The sequence below is a fragment of the Bos indicus genome, chromosome 26 (genome assembly GCF_029378745.1).
Source record: "Bos indicus isolate NIAB-ARS_2022 breed Sahiwal x Tharparkar chromosome 26, NIAB-ARS_B.indTharparkar_mat_pri_1.0, whole genome shotgun sequence".
In the NCBI taxonomy this organism is placed as follows: Eukaryota; Metazoa; Chordata; class Mammalia; order Artiodactyla; family Bovidae; genus Bos; species Bos indicus.
In genome coordinates, this window is record NC_091785.1 from 5,114,496 (window position 1) to 5,126,950 (window position 12,455).

General features: G+C 36.9%; 1 protein-coding gene across 1 annotated transcript in view; it reads left to right on the forward strand.

The window, feature by feature from the left end:
* Positions 1-12,455, forward strand: part of PCDH15 (protocadherin related 15) — a 1,036,870-nt gene that overhangs the window by 532,091 nt on the left and 492,324 nt on the right. The window contains exon 7 of the mRNA XM_070780422.1: positions 6,650-6,760. Within this exon, the coding sequence (XP_070636523.1) occupies positions 6,650-6,760 (111 nt within the window). The remainder of the gene's footprint in view (positions 1-6,649; positions 6,761-12,455) is intronic.

Consider the following 12,455-nt stretch of genomic DNA (forward strand, 5'->3'; position numbering starts at 1 on the left):
ACTGGAAAAATTATAACCTTGACTAGAGGGACATTTGTTGGCAAAGTAATATCTCTGCTTTTTAATATACTATCTAGATTGGTCGTAACTTTCCTTCCAAGGAGTAAGCGTCTTTTAATTTCATGGCTGCAATCACCATTAGGTTATTGCTTAAAGTCTTTTTGTTAAAATTTGAACCCAGGTCTTTTCACTGTGAGTCTGTGACATTTTAAATTTACAATATACATGTGCTTTTGAAGTTAAACAGAAACTTCTAAATACAGTTTCCTAAGACAAGGAAATAAAGTATATTGTAATTTTTCCTGTATCACTAAATATGCATATGCATATTTGTGTGTGTTTCTGTAGCAGGGAGGAATGAGTTTTTTGGAAACAGAGAAACAATCACCAGAATTCTGGTATTTTACTAGGAGCAAATTAGTATTGCTGTACTTCCCAGTGAAACTCATTTGTGCCTTGCTCCTGTCATTAGATCACCAGGAAATATACATGTACATGTGTGTGTGTGTCTCTGTGTGTGCAGGTCCCCAAACCAAATCTCTCTGCTTTCAAATTGAATTTCTAGTCCTTGCAGTTGAATGGAGAATATAAAAAACAATATTTATAAATGTAGCATGAATATGAGAAGCCAAACAGAATCTTTCCTGATTATTAAAAAATGATGGATGACCAGAGTTCTCAGCTGAGAACAGATAATTCAAAGTATGTCATTCTCTGTTTCCAGATCATCTACATCTCTGGAGCTCAACACCTCCTTAAATGGCTAGGGGAGAGGTGTTATCTTATCTCTATTGGTACTTAGTCAGCTTCCCACAGGTTAATAAAGAGGGTCATAGGGGAATGAAGTGCACTCTAGAGAAACATGGAATTGATAGAGTCAACATTCTGTCTCCTTCTTTGCTTAAGTCAGTGTGAGTATGTGTGTTGAGGGTGGGCATTATATATGCCTCCTACAATTTTTCTCATACTTCCAGCAGTGAGAAAATAATTTAAACTGCCATATATGCCCATTTACTCAATGGTGATTTGCCACTTGTCTGGCAGTTACTGAGATACTAAACTGCCAGGAAGTTGTGAGTGGACCTTTCCTAATGGAGACCAGATGCTTGGGGCCTTTGTCATCATTGGAATATCTATTGAATAGCACTAGGCAGGTAGAGGTCAGCATTTAAATTCTCATCACCCAAGGAAACCTGTGCTAGTTTGTGCTTTACAGAGTAGTGTCCAAAATTAACAGAAAGTGGGTCAGGGACTTACTTCCAAAAAATGTAGGGGGCTTAAGGAAAAGGATGTGACTGTGCTCCTACACCTGACAAGGCACCAGCGACCCACTCCAGTACTCTGGTCTGGAAAATCCTGTAGATGGAGGAGTCTTGTAGGCTGCAGTCCATGAGGTCACTAGGAGTTTGACACGACTGAGTGACTTCACTTTCACTTTTCACTGTCATGCTTTGGAGAAGGAAATGGCACCCTACTCCAGTACTCTTGCCTGGAAAATCCCATGGACAGAGGAGCTTGGTAGGCTGCAGTCCATGAGGTCACTAGGAGTCTGACATGACTGAGTGACTTCACTTTCACTTTTCACTGTCATGCATTAGAGAAGGAAATGGCAACCCACTCCAGTGTTCTTGTCTAGAGGATCCCAGGGACGGGGGAGCCTGGTGGGCTGCCGTCTATGGGGTCGCACAGAGTCGGACACGACTGAAGCGACTTAGCAGCATCAGCAGCAGTGCTCCTACATTCCTCTTCTTTGTTGATGAAACAAATCACTAAGGATGAAAGGAGAGGCAAATGAATGGTAGAGGGAAGGAGGGTATAGACTTTTTTCCCCTCCCAACTCAAACAGTTCTTTGACAAAGTCTAAGACTGAGATACTGTTGATATGCATGATCACACACACATATATCTGTATCAGAGTTATTGAAAAGTTATAGGATCCTATTTCCTGGTGATCTAATGACAGGAACAAGGCACAGATATGTTTCATTGGGAAATACAGCAACACTAATTTGCTCCTGGAGAAGGCAATGGCACCCCACTCCAGTACTGTTGCCTGGAAAATCCCATGGACGGAGGAGCCTGGTAGGCTGCAGTCCATGGGGTCGCACAGAGTCAGACACGACTGAAGCGATGCAGCAGCAGCAGCAGCAATTTGCTGCTAGTAAAATACCAGCACTCTGATCACTGTTTCTCTGTTTCCTACAAACTCATTCCTACCTGCTACAGAAACACACACAAATATGTATATGCGTATTTAGGGACACTTGAAAAATTATAATGTAGTTTGTGTCACTTTGTTCTAACCAATTTCCTATGAAATTCCATTTAGAAGTTTCTGTTTGACTTCAAAAGTACATATATGTTGTAAACTTAAAATGTCACAGACTCAGTGAGAAGACCTGGGTTCAAAGTTTAACACAAAGAAAGACTTTAAGTAATAATAAATATTATTATTTATTATTATTATATTTAAAAGTCCATCCCAATTTAACATAACTAACTCCAATATAAAGAAAAATGAAATAATTGTCCATCTTAAAATTGTGTTATAGGAGCTTAGGGACTTCCCTGGTTGTCCAGTGCCTAAGACTCACACTCCCAATGCAAGGGGCCCAAGTCTGATTCCTGATCAGAGAACTAGAGTCCATGTGATACAACTAAAAAGATTCTACATACCTCAATGAAGACCTGGTGTGGTCAAATAAATAAATATTTTAAAAATGTATTACAGGAGCTCACTATTGAGTTGAGTTCACAAATGACAATACTCTTATATACTTAACTTGATCTTTTCTATCTTCTAGTTTATTTTTTCTCAAAGTAAAATCTAAACCTTCTACTTGAGAATTACCCAAGAGTTTTGTTAGAAATACAGAATGTGTGAGAATTCTGGAATTTGGAGGAATAGATACTCAGAATCTGAATCTAAGTGATACATTTCTACGATCCTTATATACTCTAAACTTTGATAAACATTGTCACATCGCCTTATCATATAGCAATTAAAAAAAACTATATTTTCTTACTAAATTTGCTTGTTTTTGTTCCTCCTTAGGTAGAACTCTAGACATGTCATTAGAGCAGGGCATTTATTTGAGTTGATCTAATCCAATATTCTTCTTTTTTTTCCCAATATTCTTTTTGTTAGAGGGAAAATAAAGAGCATCCCAAGCATTTACCTACATTTTGCTTCTGCTTTTTCTCATGATTATTATTCTATTTTTTTAAGGCAGAATGCACACTTCATAAATAATTGCTTCTTAATAAGTTAGCTAATTTTAACACAAAGGTTTTTCATATACAATAATTTATAAACAGCATTGATCTTAAAGCCGATAGTCTCCTTAGTTTCTTGGAACATAAATATTGATGGGACTACTAGCACATGGAAAATCTCAGATGTCTCTAAAAGAGTAATTTGAAAATAAGAATTAGGTTTAATCAAAAATGTGTTACAGGAGCTTAAGAACTTCCCTGGTGGCCCAGTGACTAAGACTCACACTCCCAGTGGAGGGGGCCCAAGTTTGATCCCTGATTAGAGAACTAGAGTCCATATGTCGCAACTAAAAAGACTTGGCATGCTGCAGTGAAGATGGATGTTCCATCAAAAAAGTGCTCTTAAGAACAATAACAACAATCCCTAGTTAGCAATAAAATCCCTAATTACTAACTGTAATGTTAATAAAAATTCTATTAATAAAGATTGTCAACTAAAACAGAATCACAAACTTCCATTACGTTACTTGACTAGAAACATCAAGGTAAGTATCTCCAGATCATAGACTGAGATCCTTGAGAAATCTGTAAGGGAAAACAGAAAATACACAAATAACAAATGTTGTTTGGAAAAAACAATATATCATAAGATCAAAGACTTAATCCTAAATTGGATGACAAAGAAGATTTTACTGAGTAGGATTTATAGAATTTATAACTCAGAGAAATGAGGGATAGGATCTTTAGGCAGGAGAAAATTAAAAGCAAGTGTCACCTGTAAAGAGTCATGGCATAAATGGAAAAGAGAGGGGACTACAAGATGAGGACACATGGACAGGAGATAATGTATCAAAGTGCTTTCAGCTGCAAATAATAGAAAACAATTTAAAGTGACTTTGCCGACAAAGTCATGGATTATCTCTCATAACAGGTCGTTCAGAGAAGGGGTGGTATCAGGATTTGTTAAGCAACTCAGAGATATCACAGAAATGACTTTTATCTATTTTCTGCTCTTCCATTTTCAGCATTTTGTTTACTTCTAGATTAACTGTATCAGTAGTTCCAAAATGACTGCTGACATTTCCAAGTTTTATATCCTTATAGAAGCATCTATAAGCAGAAAAGGGGAAAAAAATTCCCCTGTGTGTCTCTCTCTGTTTACAATTAAGGAAAGTGCTTCAGATTATCTAGAAATAGATCTCATGCACATTCCAAAACAGTCACTGGCAAGGTGTGGAATGTCCATGGTTGGAGTAGATTTGTCAAAACTCACTCTACTTAGGGGCATATGTGTCCCAGCTCAGCCACTCAGTCCTGTCTGACTCTTTGCAACCCCATGGACTGTAACCCACAAGGCTCCTCTGTCCATGAGATTTCCCAGGCAAGAATACTGGAGTGGATTGCCGTTTCCTTCTCCAGGCAACCTTCCTGACCCAGGGATCCAAACCCGTGTCTCCTGCATTGACAGGCAGATTCTTTACCACTGAACCACCTGGCAATCCCTGCTTAGAAGGATAGCGTCCCCTAAAGCACAAAGCTACCAGTTACCTGAACTATTGGAGTTCTGACACCAAGAATGAGATGACTTTTTGGTAAGAAACCCACCATTTATTTCATAACTATACTAACAATTGATATATGGCTCTGTAGTAATTGTCTTAGACAGTTAATAGGCCTGTAACAACAACACACTGAGTTGTGTTTTATAGTGTATATGGCAAATATTAACTGAAGTGTCCCCTATAACTAACTTAGATATTTAGATTAAACCATTTTTACATTCCCTGGCTTAGTTTAGAGTCCTACAGGGCTCCCCAGGCGGCACAATGGTAAAGAATCCACCTGCCAATACAGGAGATGCAAGAGATGTGAGTTTGATTCCTGGGTTGGGAATATCCTCTGGAGTAGGAAATGACTACCCACTCCAATATCCTTGCCTGGAAAATTCCACGTACAGAGGAGCCTGGTGTTCTACAGTCATGGGGTGGCGAAAGTCAGACGCAACTAAGCACATCACACAGTGTTTAAATAGGCAAAAATGCAGGGAAAATGCCGAATGTCTGTTTTTAGTTGTAAATATCTCACTTGGTACATTTTTTAAAATATATTTGTATTTTAAAATGTTACGTCTTTAAATGACTGTATCCAAGAAGACTTGTAAAGTCAATTGCATGAGCACAAGAGTAAATCATTAAAAAATATGTATCAATTGTGTGCTGAATGTGTGTATGTACCAGAAAGAGAGAGAGTCAGGGAGGGAGGGAGGTAAAGATGGAGAGGGCGAGAGCATGACTCTAGATATTGAAGGTTAATTTGCCTACATTCCCCTGAATGAACTTGAAATGGGAGATTAGATTTGACTCAACTGTTCTCACATTAAATTTCAGTTCCTAAGTAACTCCCCTCATGTCAGCTGAGGATGTAAAGACACACGGACACACCAACACCTCCCTCCCCACACACACACATGCATATACTTTCTTTCTCTTTCCTTCCTTTCTTATCCTTTCTTCCTCCTGCTTGTCTTGCCCCCTCCCACCACTCCTTTTTCTGAAATACGTATCTGAGTATTTCATGTGGTATCCACAATCACACACCCACCTGCCACTACACGAAACAGTCACCAAAAAGCTCCAGTGCTAAAAGTAGGCTGATTTGCTGTCGTAAGTGATAGACTAGTTTATCAGTCTTCAGAATGGCACTCAAACACAAACGTGATGTAAAAGCCCTTGAAGGATAAGAGACAGATCTTATAAATTATATCCTCTTGAGGAATGACTGTATTTTCTTACTCTGACGGTTGCTAATACCAGAGCAGCACTGGTTGGAGGCATTTTGGAGGTTGCCCTTATGAACTGCATGTTACCAAGAAGAAGCACAGTCCCTGTTAGGGTAAGGGCAGCAGATTTGAGGCTTGGAAAAACAAACAAAAACAACCTATACCACATTCTTTTTCACAAAAGCACAGTTTCAAGTTAATAGTTGTATATCTTTCATACAGTACTTGAAAATATGAGAATATAGAATGGACTCCAATGTCATAAAGGACTATTATGATAAATCATAAATTGCAATCATTGAACTCTTTGGTGATTAAAAAAATTGTGAAAAGATAATATGGTAATAGGAAAGATCTTCAGACATCTGGGCTTAGCTTTAGATATATTCCGGGGATGTTTATGTGTAACTCTGATAATATGTGAAAAAACTATCACAAGAAGTAAGTTTCCTAGATATCATTATCAAAGCAAGACCTACTGATTAGAGTGACAAATTTTCAGAAATAAGAACATGAAACCTGAAGCTGACATTCACATTCTGTTTTTAGATGATGAACATGTTGTCTATAACTTTCAAGGGGACTAAGCTGAAATATCAGACTCTCTAATTTATCTTATGTTCAAATGATCTCAGATGTGTATCTTATTTGCAGACTTCCAACGACACTTTTGAAATTCCCCTCATGTTGACTGGAAATGTAGTGTTAAGGAAGAGGCTCAACTATGAAGATAAGACTCGCTACTTTGTCATCATCCAAGCTAATGTGAGTTATCAATTTCTGTTATTTCTCCCCTCTGAATTTATGAAATACAGAACTCACCTAGAATGTATGTGCTCACTATAAATTTACAGCCTCAACAAGGTAGCCCTTCGTGTAATTTGTGTATTATATTCTTCTGGATGAGGAATGGGGTGGAATAGAATGGGGAAGATTATCCCTAGAATGGGGAAGATTATTCCCACTCACTGCATTCTTCAGTCTTGGACTCACTCAAACACTTCACTGATTTGTTTTTAGCTCATGCTGAAGTATTTCTTAAAGCTTGATTGACTGAACAACCGCAGCAGAATCACCTTTAGTGTTGGTCGCTCAGTTGTGTCTGGCTCTCTTTTGTGACCCCGTGGACTTCAGCCACCAGGGTCCTCTGTCCATGGAATTCTCCAGGCAAGAATAATGATGTGGGTTGCCATTTTCTTCTCCAGAATCACCTTGGGAGTACATTAAAACTGCAGATTCCTAGACCCAACCTCAGACCCTCTGAATAAAAATTTCAGAAGGTAGAAGTGGAAAACTTGCATTTTTATTAGCTCCCCAGGGAACTTCAAAGTACACTAAAGGTAGAGAACTGTTGAATCATTTATTGAATCACTTATTGAATCATTTATCTTTTATTACTAGTTGCTCAAGATGTGTAAGTTACCATGAACATGGTCTTTATATGTGGGCAGCAATAACAAAACCTGAAGAGCGGTTGCTTGTATAATATTATTATCATTATTTTAATAAAATTCTTAAATTTATGTGATTCCAGGGTTGATTTGACAGTTCAAGTATATTACCAAAGACTCAAATTCCTTCTGTCCTTAAAATCTATCCTTCTTGAAACTTGGTTGTTTTTCCAATGTTTTAGAAAGGAAAGAAAAAGTATCCTCCACCAGTTGTTCTTAACAAGCTTATATGCAACCAAGTGTCACTAAGTGGCCATGTTTTATCTTTTTTAGAGATATTTCAGTAGAAAGAACATAAATGTGTGTGTGTGTGTGTGTGTGTAGTATACTTGTGGTGGTAGTTATAGTTCGAGAACTAGCTCTTGATGACAGTTTTCTAGACTTTCATTCAAAACATTTTGTTTTGTTTTGCTTTGTATTTCAATTCAGTGTGGTTTGTCTTAGGGCTCAGTAGTAGAGAATAGAGTAGAAACTGCAGATATAGGAAAAAGTAAAATCTATTATAGAAGACCCCTCAGAATTCCTCAAAAACATTGAAACATTTTTTTTTTCCTATGTAAAGGAAAATGTGAAGAAAATATACAATTTTCCTTTCTGACTCAAAATCTCTACTAAAATTTATAGAAAAGTCAGATTGCTAAGGAATGTATTTGAAAACTAATTGTTATTGGGTTATTTAAAATGAGTTTTTAGTTTTGCCAAAAAACTAATACAATTATGTAAAGTTTAAAAATAAAATAAAATTAAAAAAATAAATAAAATGAGTTTTTAAAAAGAAATATAAAATACATCATCTGACTTGCTGTCTACTTTAAACTATTTATGAAGACATCTGGGACAATTTGAATCCAATTTGCTAGACTACTCATAACTGGAAAAGGCTGAGAAATTTTTGGCATTTCAAGGATAAACTTATGAAATAACAGGATATACATGGAGCTTTGAAAGGAAGGAATGGAATTGGTGAGAAGTTGAATGACGATTTCATTTTATCTGTAATGAAAGTAAAAGTGTTAGTCACTTAGTCCTGTCAGTATAACCGTATGGACTGTAGCCTGCCAGGCTCCTCTGTCCATACGAATTCTCCAGGCAAGAATACTGGAGTGAGTTGCCATTTCCTTCTCGAGAGGACCTCTCTGACCCAAGGATCGAACCCAGGTCTCCCACATTGCAGGCAAATTCTTTACCATCTGAGCCACCAGGGAAGCCTTTTATCTGTAATAGCAATGTTTATATAAATTTAAATTATGCAATAGAGAATGTGAATACTAAGTACAGGAAATTATATGATTTTTTGTGTTTTCAGATTATATCCTTTAAAAATATATAATATATCAAAATTTAGGTATGTTATGATTGATTCAACTGTACTTAGGTTCTTTTGTTTGTTTTTTGCTATAAAATTGATAGCTAATTTTAGGATTCTCATGAGAGGCAAGGAGTGTAATGTAGTGGTAGAACCATAAACTTCAGAACCACATTGTCCAAATTCAAATCCTAATTCTGCCCTTGCCTAGCTGTGTGAATTTGTGTATACTCTGTATGCCAGTTTCCTAAGCAGTAAAAGGGCAATATTAATGAAACATACCACATAGGGTTCTTGTGAGGATTAGCAAGTTGGCAAACAAAAATGTGCTTAAACTAATACTTGGAATATATTCTGATATCATTACAGTATTACATAAACTTCTTTAGTACCAGTACTTGGTCATATATGAACAGATAATTAAGAGATAAAATTACTATGATAAAAATTGTATATATGCATGTACATACGGCAGATTCTTTACTGCCTGAGCCACCATGGAAGCCCATATATATATACATATATTAATATATATGCACATATACTTTTCATCTTAGAAAATAATGTCATATTATCTTCCAAATTGTTGCAGCACATCACACTCCCACAAGTTATAAAGAAAGCTCATTTCCTCTACATTTTAGATGTATAACTTATTTAATACAGTGGATTATTGGGGCTGGAAAGATGGTTCATGTTTACTTGAGGGTCAGTTTTGAGCCTCTCTTTCCAAAGCCGAGTTCAGTGACCTCATTTGCGGCCGTGGTGGGAGATATTTACAGTATAGAAAGTGACAAACGATTCAAGTCATGTTCTCTGGTGACCTGTGGGGTGACCGTGGCTGTGGCGGCTTGGAGCAGGATCTCACTTCCTCAATCAGGGATTGAACCTGGATTGCACCACTACCCTGGTTCTTATACCCTCTGGAAAGGAATTTCAACATAGAGTTGGAAAACAGTGAAACAGATAAAGCGTTTATTAAGAGAAATATGTGTGGATACACGGGTGGGTAGGCTCAGTAAGTCATATTCAGGGGAAATTTAAGTCATTTATAAGGGGGCAGTCTTCCAGGTCTTTGTTTTCCTCTGGCCAGTCATCTTGCTTTGACCCCATATCTGATTTGTTTCAAGGCTCTCCCTATGTGTGCAAGCATGCTTGTAGTCAAGATGGATCTCAGTGTGAGGGGCTCTGGGAAGTTAGCAAAACTGATAATTGCCTAGCACTCTCCTCATCTAAGGAAACTTTCTGTGCAAGTGTAATTTAGGAAGTCTCCCTGACCCCAAGGATGAGAAATATGTGACTTCCTTATCTTTTACCCAAGCAAGGCTTAGCCCCTCTTCACCCCTGACATTACTATTACCTAACAGTGGAGGAGCCTGGTGGGCCGCAGTCCATGGGGTCGCTAAGAGTCAGACAAGACTCAGCGACTTCACTTTCACTTTTCACTTTCCTGCATTGGAGAAGGCAATGGCAACCCACTCCAGTGTTCTTGCCTGGAGAATCTCAGGGACGGGGGAGCCTCGTGGGCTGCCGTTTATGGGGTTGCACAGAGTCAGACACGACTGAAGCGACTTAGCAGCAGCAGCAGCAACAGTATCTACAGGAGACAAAGTATGGCTTTTCATCCTGTTCCTGTTGTCATTTCTATCTCAAAGTATAAACAGGAGGCTAGTTGTAAATGTATAACCTAGAGTCCATCTATCTCCTGCCTCAGTAAGGGCTTCTTGTTTCAGCTGGTTGTTAAGTGTTTATTGCCAAACATATAAAATGTATATATATATATATATATATTTGCTTTCCTAGTGAGTCAGTGGTAAAGAATCTGCCTGCCAATGCATGAGACATGGGTTTGATCCCTGGGTTGGGAAGATCCCCTGGAGAAGGAAATGGCAACCCACTCCAATATTCTTGCCTGGGAAATCTCATGGACAGTGGGGCCTGGTGGGCTATCGTCCATGGGGTTGCAAAAGAGTCAGAGTTGGACATGACTTTGCGACTAAAACAAAAACATCATCATAGATCTATCTATCTATATGTATACAACTTATATTCTTATATTTATGTAGAATAATGATATTTATATATTTAAAATCATTCTTTTATAGTCTTTTTTATTACTGTATTGATGTTAACTAATGTGCAATGTAAACTGTGTCCATTAAAACCCTATATATTCTCTTAGAGTCATAAGGAGAGTTGAAATATGAGCAATCAATTTGGACTTCAAAGTAGATGGTTTCTAAGAGGCTAGAAGTCTAATGATAAGTTAATAAACATTACTCAACATTGGCTTGAATTTGCTTAAAGTACAAAGACTTGATTGATTTGCAAAAGGAATCATTCAAATTTCATGTAGTTGTGAGGTTTCTTTTTATATATATGAACATGTTATTATTCTTAAATAAATTGGAAGAGTTTTGGGAGACCAACATTAAAAAAAAAAAAAAAACTTGTCACTTATTTTATTTAGAAATTTTGCAACATTAATACCCACACCATTTATTTTAAATATGAATAGAAAATGAGGCAATGATAAATTCTAGAGAAAAGGAGAAAAAAATCTAGGAAAGGAATTTCAGAGAAGTACAAAAATCAGGGGTTTCCTTTTGTTAAAACTTCTGATACACTCTGTATTAGAATTTTGATGTTACCCTAAAACAAACAAACAAGAAAATCAGACTCATTGCTATACATAGATAGTTTTAAGCCAACTATTTTTCTCTTTTCTTTTTTTTTTTACTCAACAGCCCATAAATAATTGTCAGAAAGAAAAGGTTTACATTTAATTAAGACTCATAACAAGAATACTGTTTGAATCATTCTATCAATATCAGTGCTAGTCCACATTTTCACAACAAAAAATCTTTTTTTTTTGCCATTTTATTTTTTATTTTTTTTATTATATATTTTTATTTATTTTATTTTTTTATTTTTAAACTTTACAAAATTGTATTAGTTTTGCCAAATATCTTGAGAAGGAACATTAGCTATCTTTTGTAACAAGAAACTATATTATACATATTTGTTGAACTAAAATAAATAGACTGCCAAATACTTCTCCAACAAAAATAGGTTTATTTGGGATAAGAAGTTTGGGGTCTACAACCCATGATGAGCCATATGCAAGTCCCCACAAAGCAAGGGAAGGAAGAGAGAAGGGGGGAAAAAGAAGTTGAGAGAGTTATAGTAAATAAAGAGACTATGGCTTTTCATTGGTTGAGTTGTTGCCAGAATAGAAGAGGTGATGAGCTATGTGTGCTTGCAGACTGTGGGAATGCCCCCTTCTGGTCTCCTCACTACTTAATTGAGGTGAACTTTTTGCAGTTCTTTGGCTGACCTAAAAATTAAATGAACACAACACAGATTAACAGGAGAAAAAACAAATTTAATAATGTATGTGATGCAGTCTTATTAAAAAAAAAAATGAGACTGAAAGAAATGACCAAAGTGAGCTGTCATTTAGACAAGAAAACTACAAATTCGTGAAGAATTTGCAAAGCAAAAGGGCATGGGCTGAGAATATCAAATTAGTGAGTAAGTAATGTGGTAGTTTTACACAGCCTCCTGGCCTCTAAATTCTCTATTTCTGGTGATAATGATGCTTTCTATCCTCCTGGGACAGGGAGAGTTCTTTTCACATGGAAGATTCATGTCCTGCTTTGCTTTCAGGGACACAAATATTGTCAGAATGTCCTCCTTGCAC